General features: G+C 34.5%; 2 protein-coding genes across 2 annotated transcripts; both read right to left on the bottom strand.

The window, feature by feature from the left end:
* Positions 1-963: 963 nt before the first annotated feature.
* LOC112416078 (receptor-like protein EIX2) lies at positions 964-5281 on the bottom strand. The gene is made up of 2 exons (XM_024785780.2): positions 1735-5281; positions 964-1388 (listed from the first exon to the last, which is right to left on the bottom strand). The coding sequence occupies exon 1, from the start codon at positions 4471-4473 to the stop codon at positions 1738-1740; it is 2736 nt and encodes a 911-aa protein (XP_024641548.1). The 5' UTR covers positions 4474-5281; the 3' UTR covers positions 964-1388; positions 1735-1737.
* On the bottom strand, positions 4466-5305 carry LOC25496226 (receptor-like protein 35). The gene has a single exon (XM_024785781.2). It carries the CDS (start codon positions 5288-5290, stop codon positions 4499-4501), a length of 792 nt encoding a protein of 263 aa, XP_024641549.1. The 5' UTR covers positions 5291-5305; the 3' UTR covers positions 4466-4498.
* Between the last annotated feature and the right edge of the window lie 8032 nt (positions 5306-13337).

Below are 13337 nucleotides of genomic sequence, written 5' to 3'. Positions count from 1 at the left end.
TGCATCTTCAGCTTCTCTTTGTTCACCCCTTTCAGCACCGTTTCCATACAATTCGCTTAATTTGGATAATATAGAGTATAGACCTCACAAATAATTTTACTTATATTTTTGCTAAATTAATAGCAAAATGACATGAAAGAGAATAGAGAATGTCATATGGTTTTGACGTGCTTAGTTACTACAACAGACCTGATTGCATTGTGTTTTCGACCGGCTGTAGTGGACAAATAGTGGCTGCTACGGTGAAACTGTTGTACATCCGAATATGCCATCAACATGTAAGAATTCCCTGTGTTTTTTTATCGGTTGCTATTTGGTCATTTTACCATAAAATTTGCTTAAATATTTCAAAGATCAATTTGAAGAGTATGTTCAAAAGAGCATTTAACTAGCATATCTCATGTTTGAAGCTATATGTCACTTCCTCGTGGACAACTACGGATTACTAAGACCCCGTTGCCTTAGGAACCGGATGGTTAACACCAACAAAAAAATGTCACTTCCTTCTTTTAAAACAAAGTAAAATGTTATGAGAATGTTGGAAAAAGGAAACTAATTACACTAAACTCTATTAAGGAACTTGCACTCAGAATTGATGCATATACCCTACTATCCAAGTCACTAATATAAATACTTTGTAAACACAAAGGCTAGTCCTGACCAGAATCAAGACATTCTTCCCGTTCTTTCTGCCATTCCTGAGGTAAATCTAAATCACTAGACCATATTCTCTAACATAGACAAGTTATAAGTCATAAACAATTTCACATTTTCATATAATTCATTACTTCTGATGCATGACTACATATGTAAATTTCAGCTCCCAGCAGCAATTACTTCAACTGCAAGCTAACTTGGTCCGACAGTTAATATCCAGCGCTGCTGCAAGAACTATTAGGAGGGTATTTTTGTGAGTTGAATGCATGAGGAAAATGACACATGTATTTTGTACTTGTAGAATACTTCACCAATGTTTATTGCATAAATAAATTACAGAGAATACAAAAGGAATTGCAAGTTGCAAACTCCATTCAACAAGAGACTAGTACATAAAAGAGAAATGACATGACCATATATTAAAAATATGCACCCCATCAATCTATTTATTATAGGATAGTTTCTCCTCGCCCCTCAACATCTCTCAAAACACACAATTTGTCCGAATTACTCAATCCGGACGTGTAAAATGGATTGTCTTTTGCAAGTCCGAATTTTGTAATCAAGAAAAATAGTGTTTTAAGACATGTTGGAGACGATGAGAAGTCATCTTACTAGAGTTACAATGCAAATAATTCATAAAACATTCATAAAAGAGGAGAAAACATTCATCCTCCTAGAGTAGGACTTTGACAGTGCCCAAAATCCTTTTCAAGCTTGCACACCTTAATCTGATCCATCACCAACACACAATATCAGTTTAATTCTTAACCACTTTAGATTATAAAGTCTAAAATATGAATTATAAAAAATGTTGAAACTTGAAACAGAAGATTAGGTAACAAACTTTCAAAGAGATAACTAACAATACATGGTTTTTAATGGAATAAAAATATATCCTTTAAACTCCTTCAAATTACTTAGAACATGTTCTAAGAAGTTGTAGAGACTAAAACTGAACATTATTTTAATGGATTTTTAAAAAAAGAAAAAATAGATACTATAATGATATATTATGACGACTATTTGATATTAAATGCACGTATATATTATCCACTAAAGTTAAAGAACTATTACCTATTAATCTTTGAGCCACCATCTGCATTTGACGTAAATATTATCCACTAAATTGTTCAAGAACTTGAAATAAGCATGTCGCCAAGAACGCTTGATTAGGATTGAACCAAATACTCCCCAAAAGCCTATAATAAATCCAAATGTCAGGCTTATGTAAAATCCTCGATTGAGAAGCAAATCTTCATCGTCTTGAATTTTTCCATTTGGTTCATGCGGTGGCCCATCTTCAGCGCACAGTTTTACAAGTGGTGCTCCACAAAGATCAAGATTATCTTCGTAACTTGAGGCATTGAAACTTTGTAGTTGTGTACTCGTTGGAATTTCTCCAGACAATTGATTATGTGACAGATCTAACACACCAATCCGATCTATTTTGGAAAGACTAGAAGGAATTGAACCAAGCAACTTATTTTGTGACAAATCAAGAAAGTCAAGTGATGTTAATTTTCCGATATTTGAAGGAATTTTCCCTGTCAAGTTGTTTCTTGATAAATTTAGTGAGACTAATTGAACCAAAGTTGCTATTTCAGGTGGAATCTCGTGTGAAAAGTGATTGCTTGAGAGATCTATACTTTTTAGAAGAAGCAATCCATTGTTGTTGAAAAATTGTTCTACACCTTTCCACATCAAGAATGCATTCAATTGATAGTCTCTTCTATAATAAACAGTTCCTTGGCTGGCAATAAAATAATGATCTGTAAAACCTTGTGATGAAGCTTTTTGAGTCATTGAAGTGAAATTTTTAATGCATTTTGGAATCCCTCCAGATAGATTGTTCAATGAGAAATCAAAGAGCTGAATGTTTTGTAGATAACAAAGTTTGAATGGTAAACTTCCAAAGAAGTGATTACTTTTTAAGCTTAAAACTTGCAGCTCTTTTAATTTGCTTCCAATCCAATAAGGGACGGGTCCTTCTAATCTATTTTCTCTCAAATCAAGCATTACTAACTTTCTGCAGTTCATTAAGGAGAAAGGGATCTCCTCTGTTAAGCTGTTGTTCCTCAATAGTAATGCTTGCAGTTCTACAAGTGATCCCATTGAAGTAGGAATCTTCCCTAAAAAATTGTTGTGGCTCAAATCGAGATAAACTAATGCCTTGAAATTGTTCCAACAGTCTGGAACTCGTCCAGATAATTGATTATTTGAAAGGTCAAACTGGCCTAACATTGAATCTATACCATTTGTACATAGGAATGGAAGAGAATCGGAGAATTTGTTTTTGGACAAGTCAATAAGTGTAGAACCTTTTAGAAATGGTGGAATAGGCCCTTCAAATTCATTTGATGAAAGAGATAAAATAGAACAATAATTTTTGACTTGAAGATTTGGAATTAATCCTTTGAGATTATTGTTTGAAATGTTGATGCTTCTGCACTCTTTTAATGATAATTTAGCCCAAAACCACTCTGGAACATTATCTGAAATTCCAGCATTAGAAATATCAAGATTTTGAATGTGTTTTTGTGTCTGAATCCAGTTAGGAAATGTAGGACCAAGTTTGCAGGATCTCAATCCTATAGTGTCCAATTGAAAAGGAGGGACCCAATTTTGGGGAAATCTCATTGCTAGTGAATTGCTTGACAAGGATAATTCCTCTAACATTGACATACCAGAAAAATGGAAGTCAGAGATCACACCACTTAAAGAGTTCGAATCCATGCTCAGTGTCCTTAGTGTAGTTGGAAATCGAATATCTTCAAATATCTTTCCGTTTAGTCTATTTTCAGAAATATCAAATATTTCCAAAGATGAGAATATCGAGAGATCAGGTAGTGTGCCATTGATTTGATTACCGCTTAGATCTAATTGTTGGAGTGAGTATCTAGCACATATAGATAAGTGATGGATTGTTACTTGAAGCTCACCACTGAATCTGTTATTGGACATATCCAATGATTTCAACTTACATGCATTCATCCAAAATGATTTTGGAATTCCCCCTTCTAAAGAGTTTGATTTGATGGATAAATTCTCCAACTGAAATGGCAAGCTACTTCCTTCAAGAATTTTTCCACTCAATTGATTTAAAGTAAGATCCAATGTTTTCAATGATGTGAATGCAGAAAGGTCGGGTAGTCCTCCAGTGATTCCATTCCAACCAAGGTCTAACACTTGAAGTGAGTTTCTAACACATCCACCAGACAAATTGTGAATAATTGATTGAAGGTCTTCTGTTAAATTGTTTTGACTCAAACCTAAAGATTGTATGGTACATACATTCATGAAGAATTTAAACACCCCACCCTTCAATCTATTTTCTGACAGGTCAAGTACCTCAAGAGACTTCATCACTAAGCCATAGACATTGGATGGAGGAGCCTCCAAGAAGTTTAAAGAAAGGTCAAGTTTAACAAGATTGGAACTTATGTTTGACAACGACTGGAGTATCATGAATGATGTGAACATGTTACTAGATAATCTTAGTTCTCTCAATCTTGGAAGCCTATAGGAAAAATGATTTGATGGGAAATCAACCATATGATTATTACTAAGGTCAAGCCTTACAAGATTGGGACTAATGTTTGACACCCACTGGAATATCAAAGATGATGCGAAGTTGTTCGAAGAGAGATCAAGGATAGAAAGAGATGTGGAAAAATTGAACTTCGATTTACTCAAAGAATGGATAAAATGATCAGAAAGGCCACAACTTATTAACTCTAGTTCTCTCAGTTTTAGTAGCTTACCAACCATTTGCAACCAACTATTGGATTTATCAAGACTAGATATTGACAACATGTGAAGATGGGTTAAAGAAGTAAGATTAGATAACCAGACCTCCGTTGTGATCTCCGTTGTCAATTGTTAGAGAACTAAGACTATATCCTCCGAAATGAAGCTCTTGTAGGTTGGTAAGCTTTCCAAGTTGTGAAGGTATTTTTCCATTAAAAGAATTTCCAAGGAGATCAAGAAATTGCAAGTTGGAGAGATTTCCAAGTTGAGATGGAATGCTTCCTTCCAAAAGATTGCGGCTAAGATCAAGAAATTGCAAGTTGGAGAGATTTCCAAGTTGAGGAATCAAACCATCCAGATCATTGCCGGAAATTTTCAAGTATTTCAAATGGTAAAGTGACTCAAATTGAATAGGAATTTGTCCTCCAAAACCGCAATAAGAAAGATCAAGGTATCTTAGGTTTCTTAAAGATCCAAAGAAACCTGGGACATGACTCCCTCTAAAATTATTTCTGTTGAGGTTCAAATATTGTAACTGTTGCAACTCCATCAATGACTTGTGGATATCACCCATGATATAAAATTTATTGCCATCATTATCATTATAATAATTATAGTCACCATGAAGGTCGAGCTTAAGTACATGACCAGTGAGGTTGCTGCAACCAATTCCATACCATTCGCAGCAATCTGCCGTCGTCCAAGATGACAACATGCCATATTCATCGGTAAGACCAGCCTTGAATTGAAGAAGTGCATGCCTCTCACTTTGAATGCATTTAACAACCTCTTTTGAACAAACAAGGTCTGCTTGCAACACCAAAAGCGTTAAAAATATGGTTTGAATAATTAATTTCAAACAAAATGGGTTCATTATTGTCATTGTGTGTAAGTTGATTGATTGTTGTGTTTACTTAATTACAGTGCCAATAGCCGAATTTATAACATATTGTAACTAACAACCATTTATAAAAAACAAAATGAGTAAGGATAACGTCGAAGGCTAGAGACATGAATAAAAAACAGAACATGGAGATTTGGGAAATTCTGAGTCAACATTTTTAAACAAAACATGGGTTCATCCTTTTTTTTTTTTTATATGTTCTAGTTTTTTTTAATAGACTAATGTTTGTAATTAGTTTTTTACTGTAAATTTAATAGTTAGTTTTATAATAATTTCTTTTTTCTTTACCCAATCCTCCATTAATTATATTCTAGTTTTTTTGGTAAAAAAAAAAAGAGTTTTTCTACTTGCACCCTAATTAATCATGGTTGCACCCCAAAATAACAAGATTACCCTTTCATAAAATTTGATTTTCAAAAAGCCTATTCCTTCTTTTTTGGTTACACCCCAAAACCCTTCTTCCAAAACCATAATTCTCCAATCGATCGATTGTGTTCTACGAAGATTTTCAAAACCATACTTTCTCACGTTCTTCAATCGATTGTGTTTTTCTTGTTATGGGTTCTCAGTTCTGATTTTGTGTTTTCCTTGTTCTGCGATTCACAGTTCTGCGATTTTGTAAACTCAGTTTAAGTAGGTTCATGTAAACTCAGTTTAAGTAGGTTCATGTAAACTTAGTTTACATGAACCTACTTAAACTGAATTTAAGTTAACCTTGTCAATGTAAATTAAAACCGTAATCGTACAGTGCATCATTGCAGTTGAAGGAAAAAAATTGAAACTAGCAAATAGAGGAAGAAATTCACTTACTTATATTCAATTGAGTATGGATGAAAAATATTTTGATTCACTCTTTAATTTTCATGGAGATTGATATTGAACATCAAATTGTTTGATCGATCGCTTTGTGGGGGTGAAAGAGGGTGAAACTCACTGACAATGAATAAAATTAGGATTTTAAGAAAATTTATATAAAAGGGCAATTTTGGTATTATAAAAAAATTTAAGAAAATTTGGGTGTAACTAGAAAAACATGGGGTGTAAATAGAAAAACTCAAAAAAAAAAAATGAAAGAGGTGCAACACATAAACTTTTACCTATCCTAATACTACTCTTGTCAAACACATTTAACTATAGAAGTCTGATTGAATGCAGTGAATTGGTGCGAGTATACACCTAAATTTACTTAAAATTTTACAATAATACCAAAATTGTCTTTTTATATAAATTTAAGTGTAACCAGAAATAAATGTAATGGGGTGTGAGTTGGAAAATTCAAAACATAGTATATTATAGAGAAGATGTTGATTATGCCGGCACCTAAATATTATTGAATGAAAACGAAAATAGACTTTGCAGGCGGAAGGACCTTATTTGCAAGATGGAAAAATACTTTTATTATATAAAACTAAAAAATTGACTTTGTGCATTACTTTTCACCAAATAAAACAAAGTCTCTTCTCTTAAACACATGAGAGATTCTAATTTGCATGGAGAAAATTAACGACAAACAATTACGACATTTATTCATTCATTAGAATTTTAAGGGAAGGAAAGGAAAGGTTAAGGAGGGGGAAGGAAAGGAAATTGAAGGAGGGGGGAGAAACGTGATGGAGGGCTTATGTTATAATTTTACTATTTTACCTTTATAATCTTGCGAGTTTTGTAATTTATCTTGTAATTTATTCAAAATATCAAAATCCTCTCCATTTATGTCCTTCTTCATTTCTACCATTTGGAGAGATATAGACAGCTTATTAGTAAAAAATAATTAATGATGATGGGACCCAGTTAATGGTAGGAACCACCATCTATTATTTTGTGTATATCTCTCTCCAAATTGCAAAACTCTATTTATTTTAGCATATTGAGAGGATCTTAACCCAACTTATCTCATGAAAAACAAATTATTACGATCTATTTTTAAAAAACAACTTATTTATAAAGAAAAAGCTTATAACAATCTCTTTTTAAAAAACAGCTTATTCAAAACAACTTATTTATATAAAACAACTTATTATGATATCTTTTTCAAAAAACAGCTTATTCAAAACAGCTTATTTATACAAAACAGCTTATTAGGATCTCTTTTTAAAAAATAGCTTATTCAAAACAGCTTATTTATACACAATAACTTATTACAATCTCTTTTTCAAAAACAAGTTATTCAAAACATCTTATTTATGCAAAATAACTTATTACGACCTCTATATAAAAAACTGCTTATTGAAAACAACTTATTTATACAAAACAATTTATTGCGACCTCTTTTAAAAAATGAGCTTATTCAAAACAACTTATTTATACAAAAAAAACTTATTACGACCTCTATTCAAAAAACAGTTTATTCAAAACAGCTTATTTATACAAAACAATTTATTACAACTTCTTTTATAAAAACAACTTATTCAAAACAACTTATTTATACAAAACAATTTATTTCGATCTCTATTCGAAATACATGGTAAAAAAATATAATGCGCTATTTTTTTTACCATGTCTTAGTACCGTTTGAGAGTGATTGATCTCCGTATGGGAACCTGTTGGGCACAACACATTCATGGGTATTTCCTTTCATGATAAAGTCTTTGTTCAAGAATTTCTCCCCGGTTCCATCCAGGTGACCCTGTACGAAATGCCCACCCATTCTACTCATCGGTGTTTCTTACCTTTCAAGATTAACCGGCGATCCTGGTTCTAGTTCAACCAGTAAAGTCTTCCTCAGTGTCGAATTTTGTCACGACGTACCATTGACAAGTGGCGGAGCCAGGATTTATATAGAGCCTAGGTGAAAAAAAAATTGGAACCGTAATTTTCCACTACCTCATTATTAGGTCTCACCACCTTATGCTACTTCTATACATGTTCTCCACAGTCCATACAAATCCTATTCATCTACGACGAGAATCTATTATCTTTTCTAAACTAGTTAGTTATCAACTTCCTCTCTAATTATTTCATTTAAGGTTTTGTTTTGTCTTTTGTCAATGCTCATCCATTATAACATTGAGTATACTTTCTTGTAAGATATATGTGTGCATCAACCATAAAAAAAAAAAACTAACACTTTGTTTGGTTGTGAAGAGAAGTTGTGAAGAGAGAAATAGGTGAGAGAGAGTAAGAAAATAGAGAAATAAGTGAGAAATAGAGTAGATTTGATGGATTGTTTGTTAGAAGAGAAAGATAGAAGAAATAGAGAAGAAAGAAGCTTCTCTGGCGAGCAAGAATCCAATTGCATCTTCTCCGGCGTAGGGATGTGCGCCAACGTCGGGTTCCTCGGGTCACCAAAAATTGTGGAGATAGGATCAGTAACTGAATCTTCAAGGAAGGAAGAAGATTCTGTAGATTTCAACGATTCAGAAGTTGGCTCAATTTCTTCGTCTGATACAGGTAGAAGGTGTCGCCATTCCGGCTTGAAGCGCCATAAAAGTGCCGTCGTGAATGTGTCCCAACTTAGTCGCGGGTGACAGGAAAACCACCATAACCACCATTGGAGAGCCCGACCTCGCATAGTTAAATCAACCACCATTATCTTTCCAATCTCGGATTTTCCGGTAGCCCTAAAATATTTTTCGGTACTCAGGATCCACCAGTATGCATCTTCCTCTCCGTCAAAGAGCGAAAGTTCCATGATCGATAGCGGGAATGAGATCGAGAATGAAAGCACCAAATGATACGACCCAATTTGAGTAGGGATCACACTCCAGAATTTAGAGGGAGAAACTAGAGAAAAGAGAAAGAAAATTCATTATATTTTTCATTGATTCTAATAATGAGGCACCCTAACATACTTAATATTACCCCTTAACAATATACCTTTTAGATCTTTCTAGATTAAGGTGAGTCATAATAATTTATAGAACTAGCAGAGTCACCACATTAGTGCTCCTTATTCTAACTATCCTATCATTTGTGAAAATGAGCGTTTTGAATTTTGATGATTCCTAAGTTTATAACAGAGATACCTGATGTCTTCTGGTGCTCCAAATTTAGAAGAATTATCATTTGGAAATTGCAAAAATTTAATCAAAATTCATGAATCAGTTGGATTCTTGAATAAACTTAAAATGTTGAACGCTGATGGCTGTAGCCGGCTTGGGACTTTTCCATCGTTAAAGTTGAGCTCTCTTGAAAAACTCAAGCTTTCATCGTGTTACCGTCTGAAGAGTTTTCCAGAAATATTAGGAAAGATGGAAGACATAACAATGCTTGATTTACTGGACACTCCGATAAAAGAACTTCCATTTACAATTCACAATCTCACCCAGGTTGAAAGAGTAGTACTGATTAGTTGTGGAACTGTTCCGTTACCAAGTAGTATTTTTGTGATGCCGGAACTTCATGAGTTGATTGCTGGGGAATGTACGTTGTTATTACCAAAATCAGTTGATTTTGAAGCCCAATCGAGCTCAATGGTCTTAAATTTAGGTCTTTCAGGTTGCAACGTATCAGACGAGTTCCTTCGAATTGGTTTGCCTTTGTTTTCAAATGTGAAAGAGTTGTACCTATCGCAGAATAAATTTACAACTCTTCCTGCGTGCGTCAAAGAATTTTACTTTCTAACCAAAATTCATTTGGATGTTTGCAAGAATCTCAAAAGAATCCGTGGGGTTCCACCAAACATGGAAACATTATCTGCAAAATGGTGCACGTCCTTGATAGTTTTAGACCTCAAACGTCCTCCTAAATGCGTCGAAGTATGTCGTTTTTTAAAGACACTGATTTTGGATAACTTCATTAATCTTGAAGAAGTTAGAGGGGTTCCACCCAACATGAGAACTTTGTCTGCCAGAAACTGATTTTTTTAATTCTTGTATTTAATTTGATAATACTCTACAATATATATGTTTTTGAATGTATAAATCGATTACTATTATTAGAAACTGCATACATAGGGCGGTAACAAGGAGTTACACCTACCAGGAAGTCGTATTCCAGTGTGGTTTGAGCACGTCTATGATAATGATGCATAGATTACTTTCTGGTTTCGTAAAAAGATCCCTGCAATATCTCTATGTCTTGTTGTTCGACCCGGCACATTTGAAGAAGTTATTCAGCCCAGATTTATCATCAATGGGAAAAGAAAAACAGATGTATTTGAGCTAAATCTCAATGACAATGATCATGTGCACAACAGAGTAGCAGATCATATAATAATTTTCGATATTAAACAGATTACATCCAAATTAACGGATGTTATTTTCAAAAAAGAATGGAATTGTGTGGTGTGTACATTATCTGGCCTCCAAAACAAACTTTTTATTGATAAAATAGGAGTCAGTTTATTCAAACCAGGAATCAACATGGAGGACATCCGATTCACCAATCCACGAGGAATCGACAGACATGCTATGCATGCCAGATATCCTTGGCATAAAAAATTTCATTTTTTGTGCATGTTGTTTTCGAATTTGCATCGGAAGACATACCGTTATATCTGTTATTTAATGGAGGAGGATGGGCCCAAGATGTATCTTATTTTTTTATTTTTTATTTTCTACAGTGTCGTACTATTTACAACTGTATTCATTATTGTATACCCTTCCATTTCAAATGCATGCAATTTGATTAGTTTTTGCTTACATTTAGACCGGAGTAGTATATCTATATCTTATTTACGTCTGATACATTAGTTAGCGGCTAGTTAGGTAGAGGTTTATCATCATAACTGTAATAAGCAAATCTCCTCAGTTATAAGATATTGTTTGCACCTTCTTCTGACTAAAACCTTAATTGTCCATTGTATCATAGCTCTTCTTCTGTCACAAAAACATTATTTTCATCCCATATTTCTGTTCTATTCATGCACAAACACTTAGAGTATTGTTTCCCATTTTTGAGATATGATTGGTATATCAGTTTGATGCAGCTCTTTGTTTTCCATTTGCTCTCAAAAGCCTCTCTTCTGGATGTAGTCTTCATCTTTGAGACCCTCTAGATTTGAAAATATTTGAAGCAGTCTAAATTTTGGAATATGAACTTCACAACATGTTCGTTTTGTGCTTACCTAAAATCAACTTGAGAATTGCAACTGTTGTACTCTCAGTTCAATTTTTTGAGGTCTTTCAGTCCAACTATTTTTGCATACTTGCATTTTTCTGTTGTAGATGGCTGTGAACTTCGATCGATTTTATTTTGGTTTGTAAGGTTATGAAACTGTGGCAACTAAGTGAAAAATAGAAAGAAAAATAAAATTGTGATTGAAGACAAGAACACAAAAGGATGTATAAAATTCGCAAGTATATATATTTTTGTTAGTAAAAGCACCAAAATCATGGACTATATTTTCTTTTACCATTTATAGGTGGAAGTTTCCACCCTCATTTCTATTTTATCAATGAAAAGTTTGCTTCCGAGGCACGATAGTATTATATCAACATGGTGAACATCCGATTCATCAATCCACATTAACTGAAAGTTAAGTATAGATCGTTGAGCAATAGAGGTTTTCACAGACAACCTATGCATGCCCGATAGAGCTTTTCAGACAACCTATGCATGCCCGAAATTCGTTGGTTAATTTATTGCATTTTTTAGGCATGTTGTCATAGAATTGTGTTGTGAATTCGTTGAGAAAACCACACCAATAAAAAACTTGATGCGTGGAGCAAATTAATACCAAGTAATCAAATCAAACGGGTAGCAAATAATCCAAACAAAAACAGCAAGAGATAAAAGAGAGAGAGAGAGAAAGAACACAAGATATTTGTTTACCCAGTTCGGTCTAATGATGACCTAGTCTGGGGGAGAGAGCAGCTCTCCGATCCACTATAATGAATGAGTTTCTTTACAAAGAGATAATGAATTTCAAGAATCAGTCTTCAAACCTAATTCTACCCAAGTCCCAGCCTCTTCCCGTGACCAAGAGACTCAATCCTAATAGTGTTTTGTTCAAGGTGAATCAAAACAATCCCAACCCTAGAGTTGTTGCCAAGAGAGATTCTCTATAAACCCTAGTTTGTTTGTTGGTCTAAACCTTGTTTTTCTACACACTTTTATCATCTGATACAAGGCTGTATTTATAGTGGAAATTAACCCTTATAAAACTGAAACAAATCTAACTGAAAATACGTTTTATTTTTATCTTCAGCGCGACCATCGTGGCATGACCCTGCTTCATCGTGGCACGATTTTTCCAGTAGCTTCCCAGGAATCTTGCTTCAACCATCGTGGCGCGATGCTTCTCCATCGTGGCACGATGCTCCAGATTTCTGATTTTAAGTTAACTCTCACAATTCTCCACCTTGACTTCAAATCAGTGATGATGCCAGTTTAACTATCAATCACCTTGCTGCTCTCTCCAATCCTTCATCTATGCTTCAATGAAGTTTATCAAGTCCAAGCAATGCTTGAATCTTGATCTTGGTAATGATTTGGTGAACATGTCTGCTGGATTGTCTTCCGATGCCACTTTCTCTACCATGATCTCCTTAGTCTCAATCATGTCTCTGACGAAGTGCAAACGAATGTCAATGTGCTTTGTCCTTTCATGATACACCTGATGATTTGCCAAGTGAATGGCACTTTGGCTATCACAATGTATCTTCACACATCCTTGACCAATCCCCATTTCTCCAATCATACCTTTCAACCATATGGCTTCCTTGAACCCTTCAACAAGGGCTATGTACTCTGCTTGAGTTGTTGAAAGTGCTACAACTGATTGTTGATTTGCCTTCCAAGTTACCGCTGTACCGAACAATGTAAACACAAAACCTGACAAAGATTTTCTAGTGTCTACGTTACCTGCATAGTCCGCATCCACATATCCCTCCAAAGCATCCCTACCTGGTTGTGACTTTGTATACCTTAGACCACCCCTCAAAGATCCATTCAAATATCTCAGAACCCACTTCAAAGCTTGCCAGTGCACTTGACCCGGATTTGCCATAAACCGACTTATCACACTGATTGCGTAGGATAAGTCCGGTCTACTACAAACCATACCATACATGATGCTTCCAACCCCACTTGCATAGGGAGTACCTTCCATCTTGTTTTTCTCTTCATCGGATTGAAGACACTG

This window comes from Medicago truncatula, chromosome 6 (genome assembly GCF_003473485.1).
Source record: "Medicago truncatula cultivar Jemalong A17 chromosome 6, MtrunA17r5.0-ANR, whole genome shotgun sequence".
NCBI lineage: Eukaryota > Viridiplantae > Streptophyta > Magnoliopsida > Fabales > Fabaceae > Medicago > Medicago truncatula.
The sequence above is the reverse complement of the archived record's forward strand: the minus strand, read 5'-3'. Positions and strand labels throughout refer to the sequence as shown.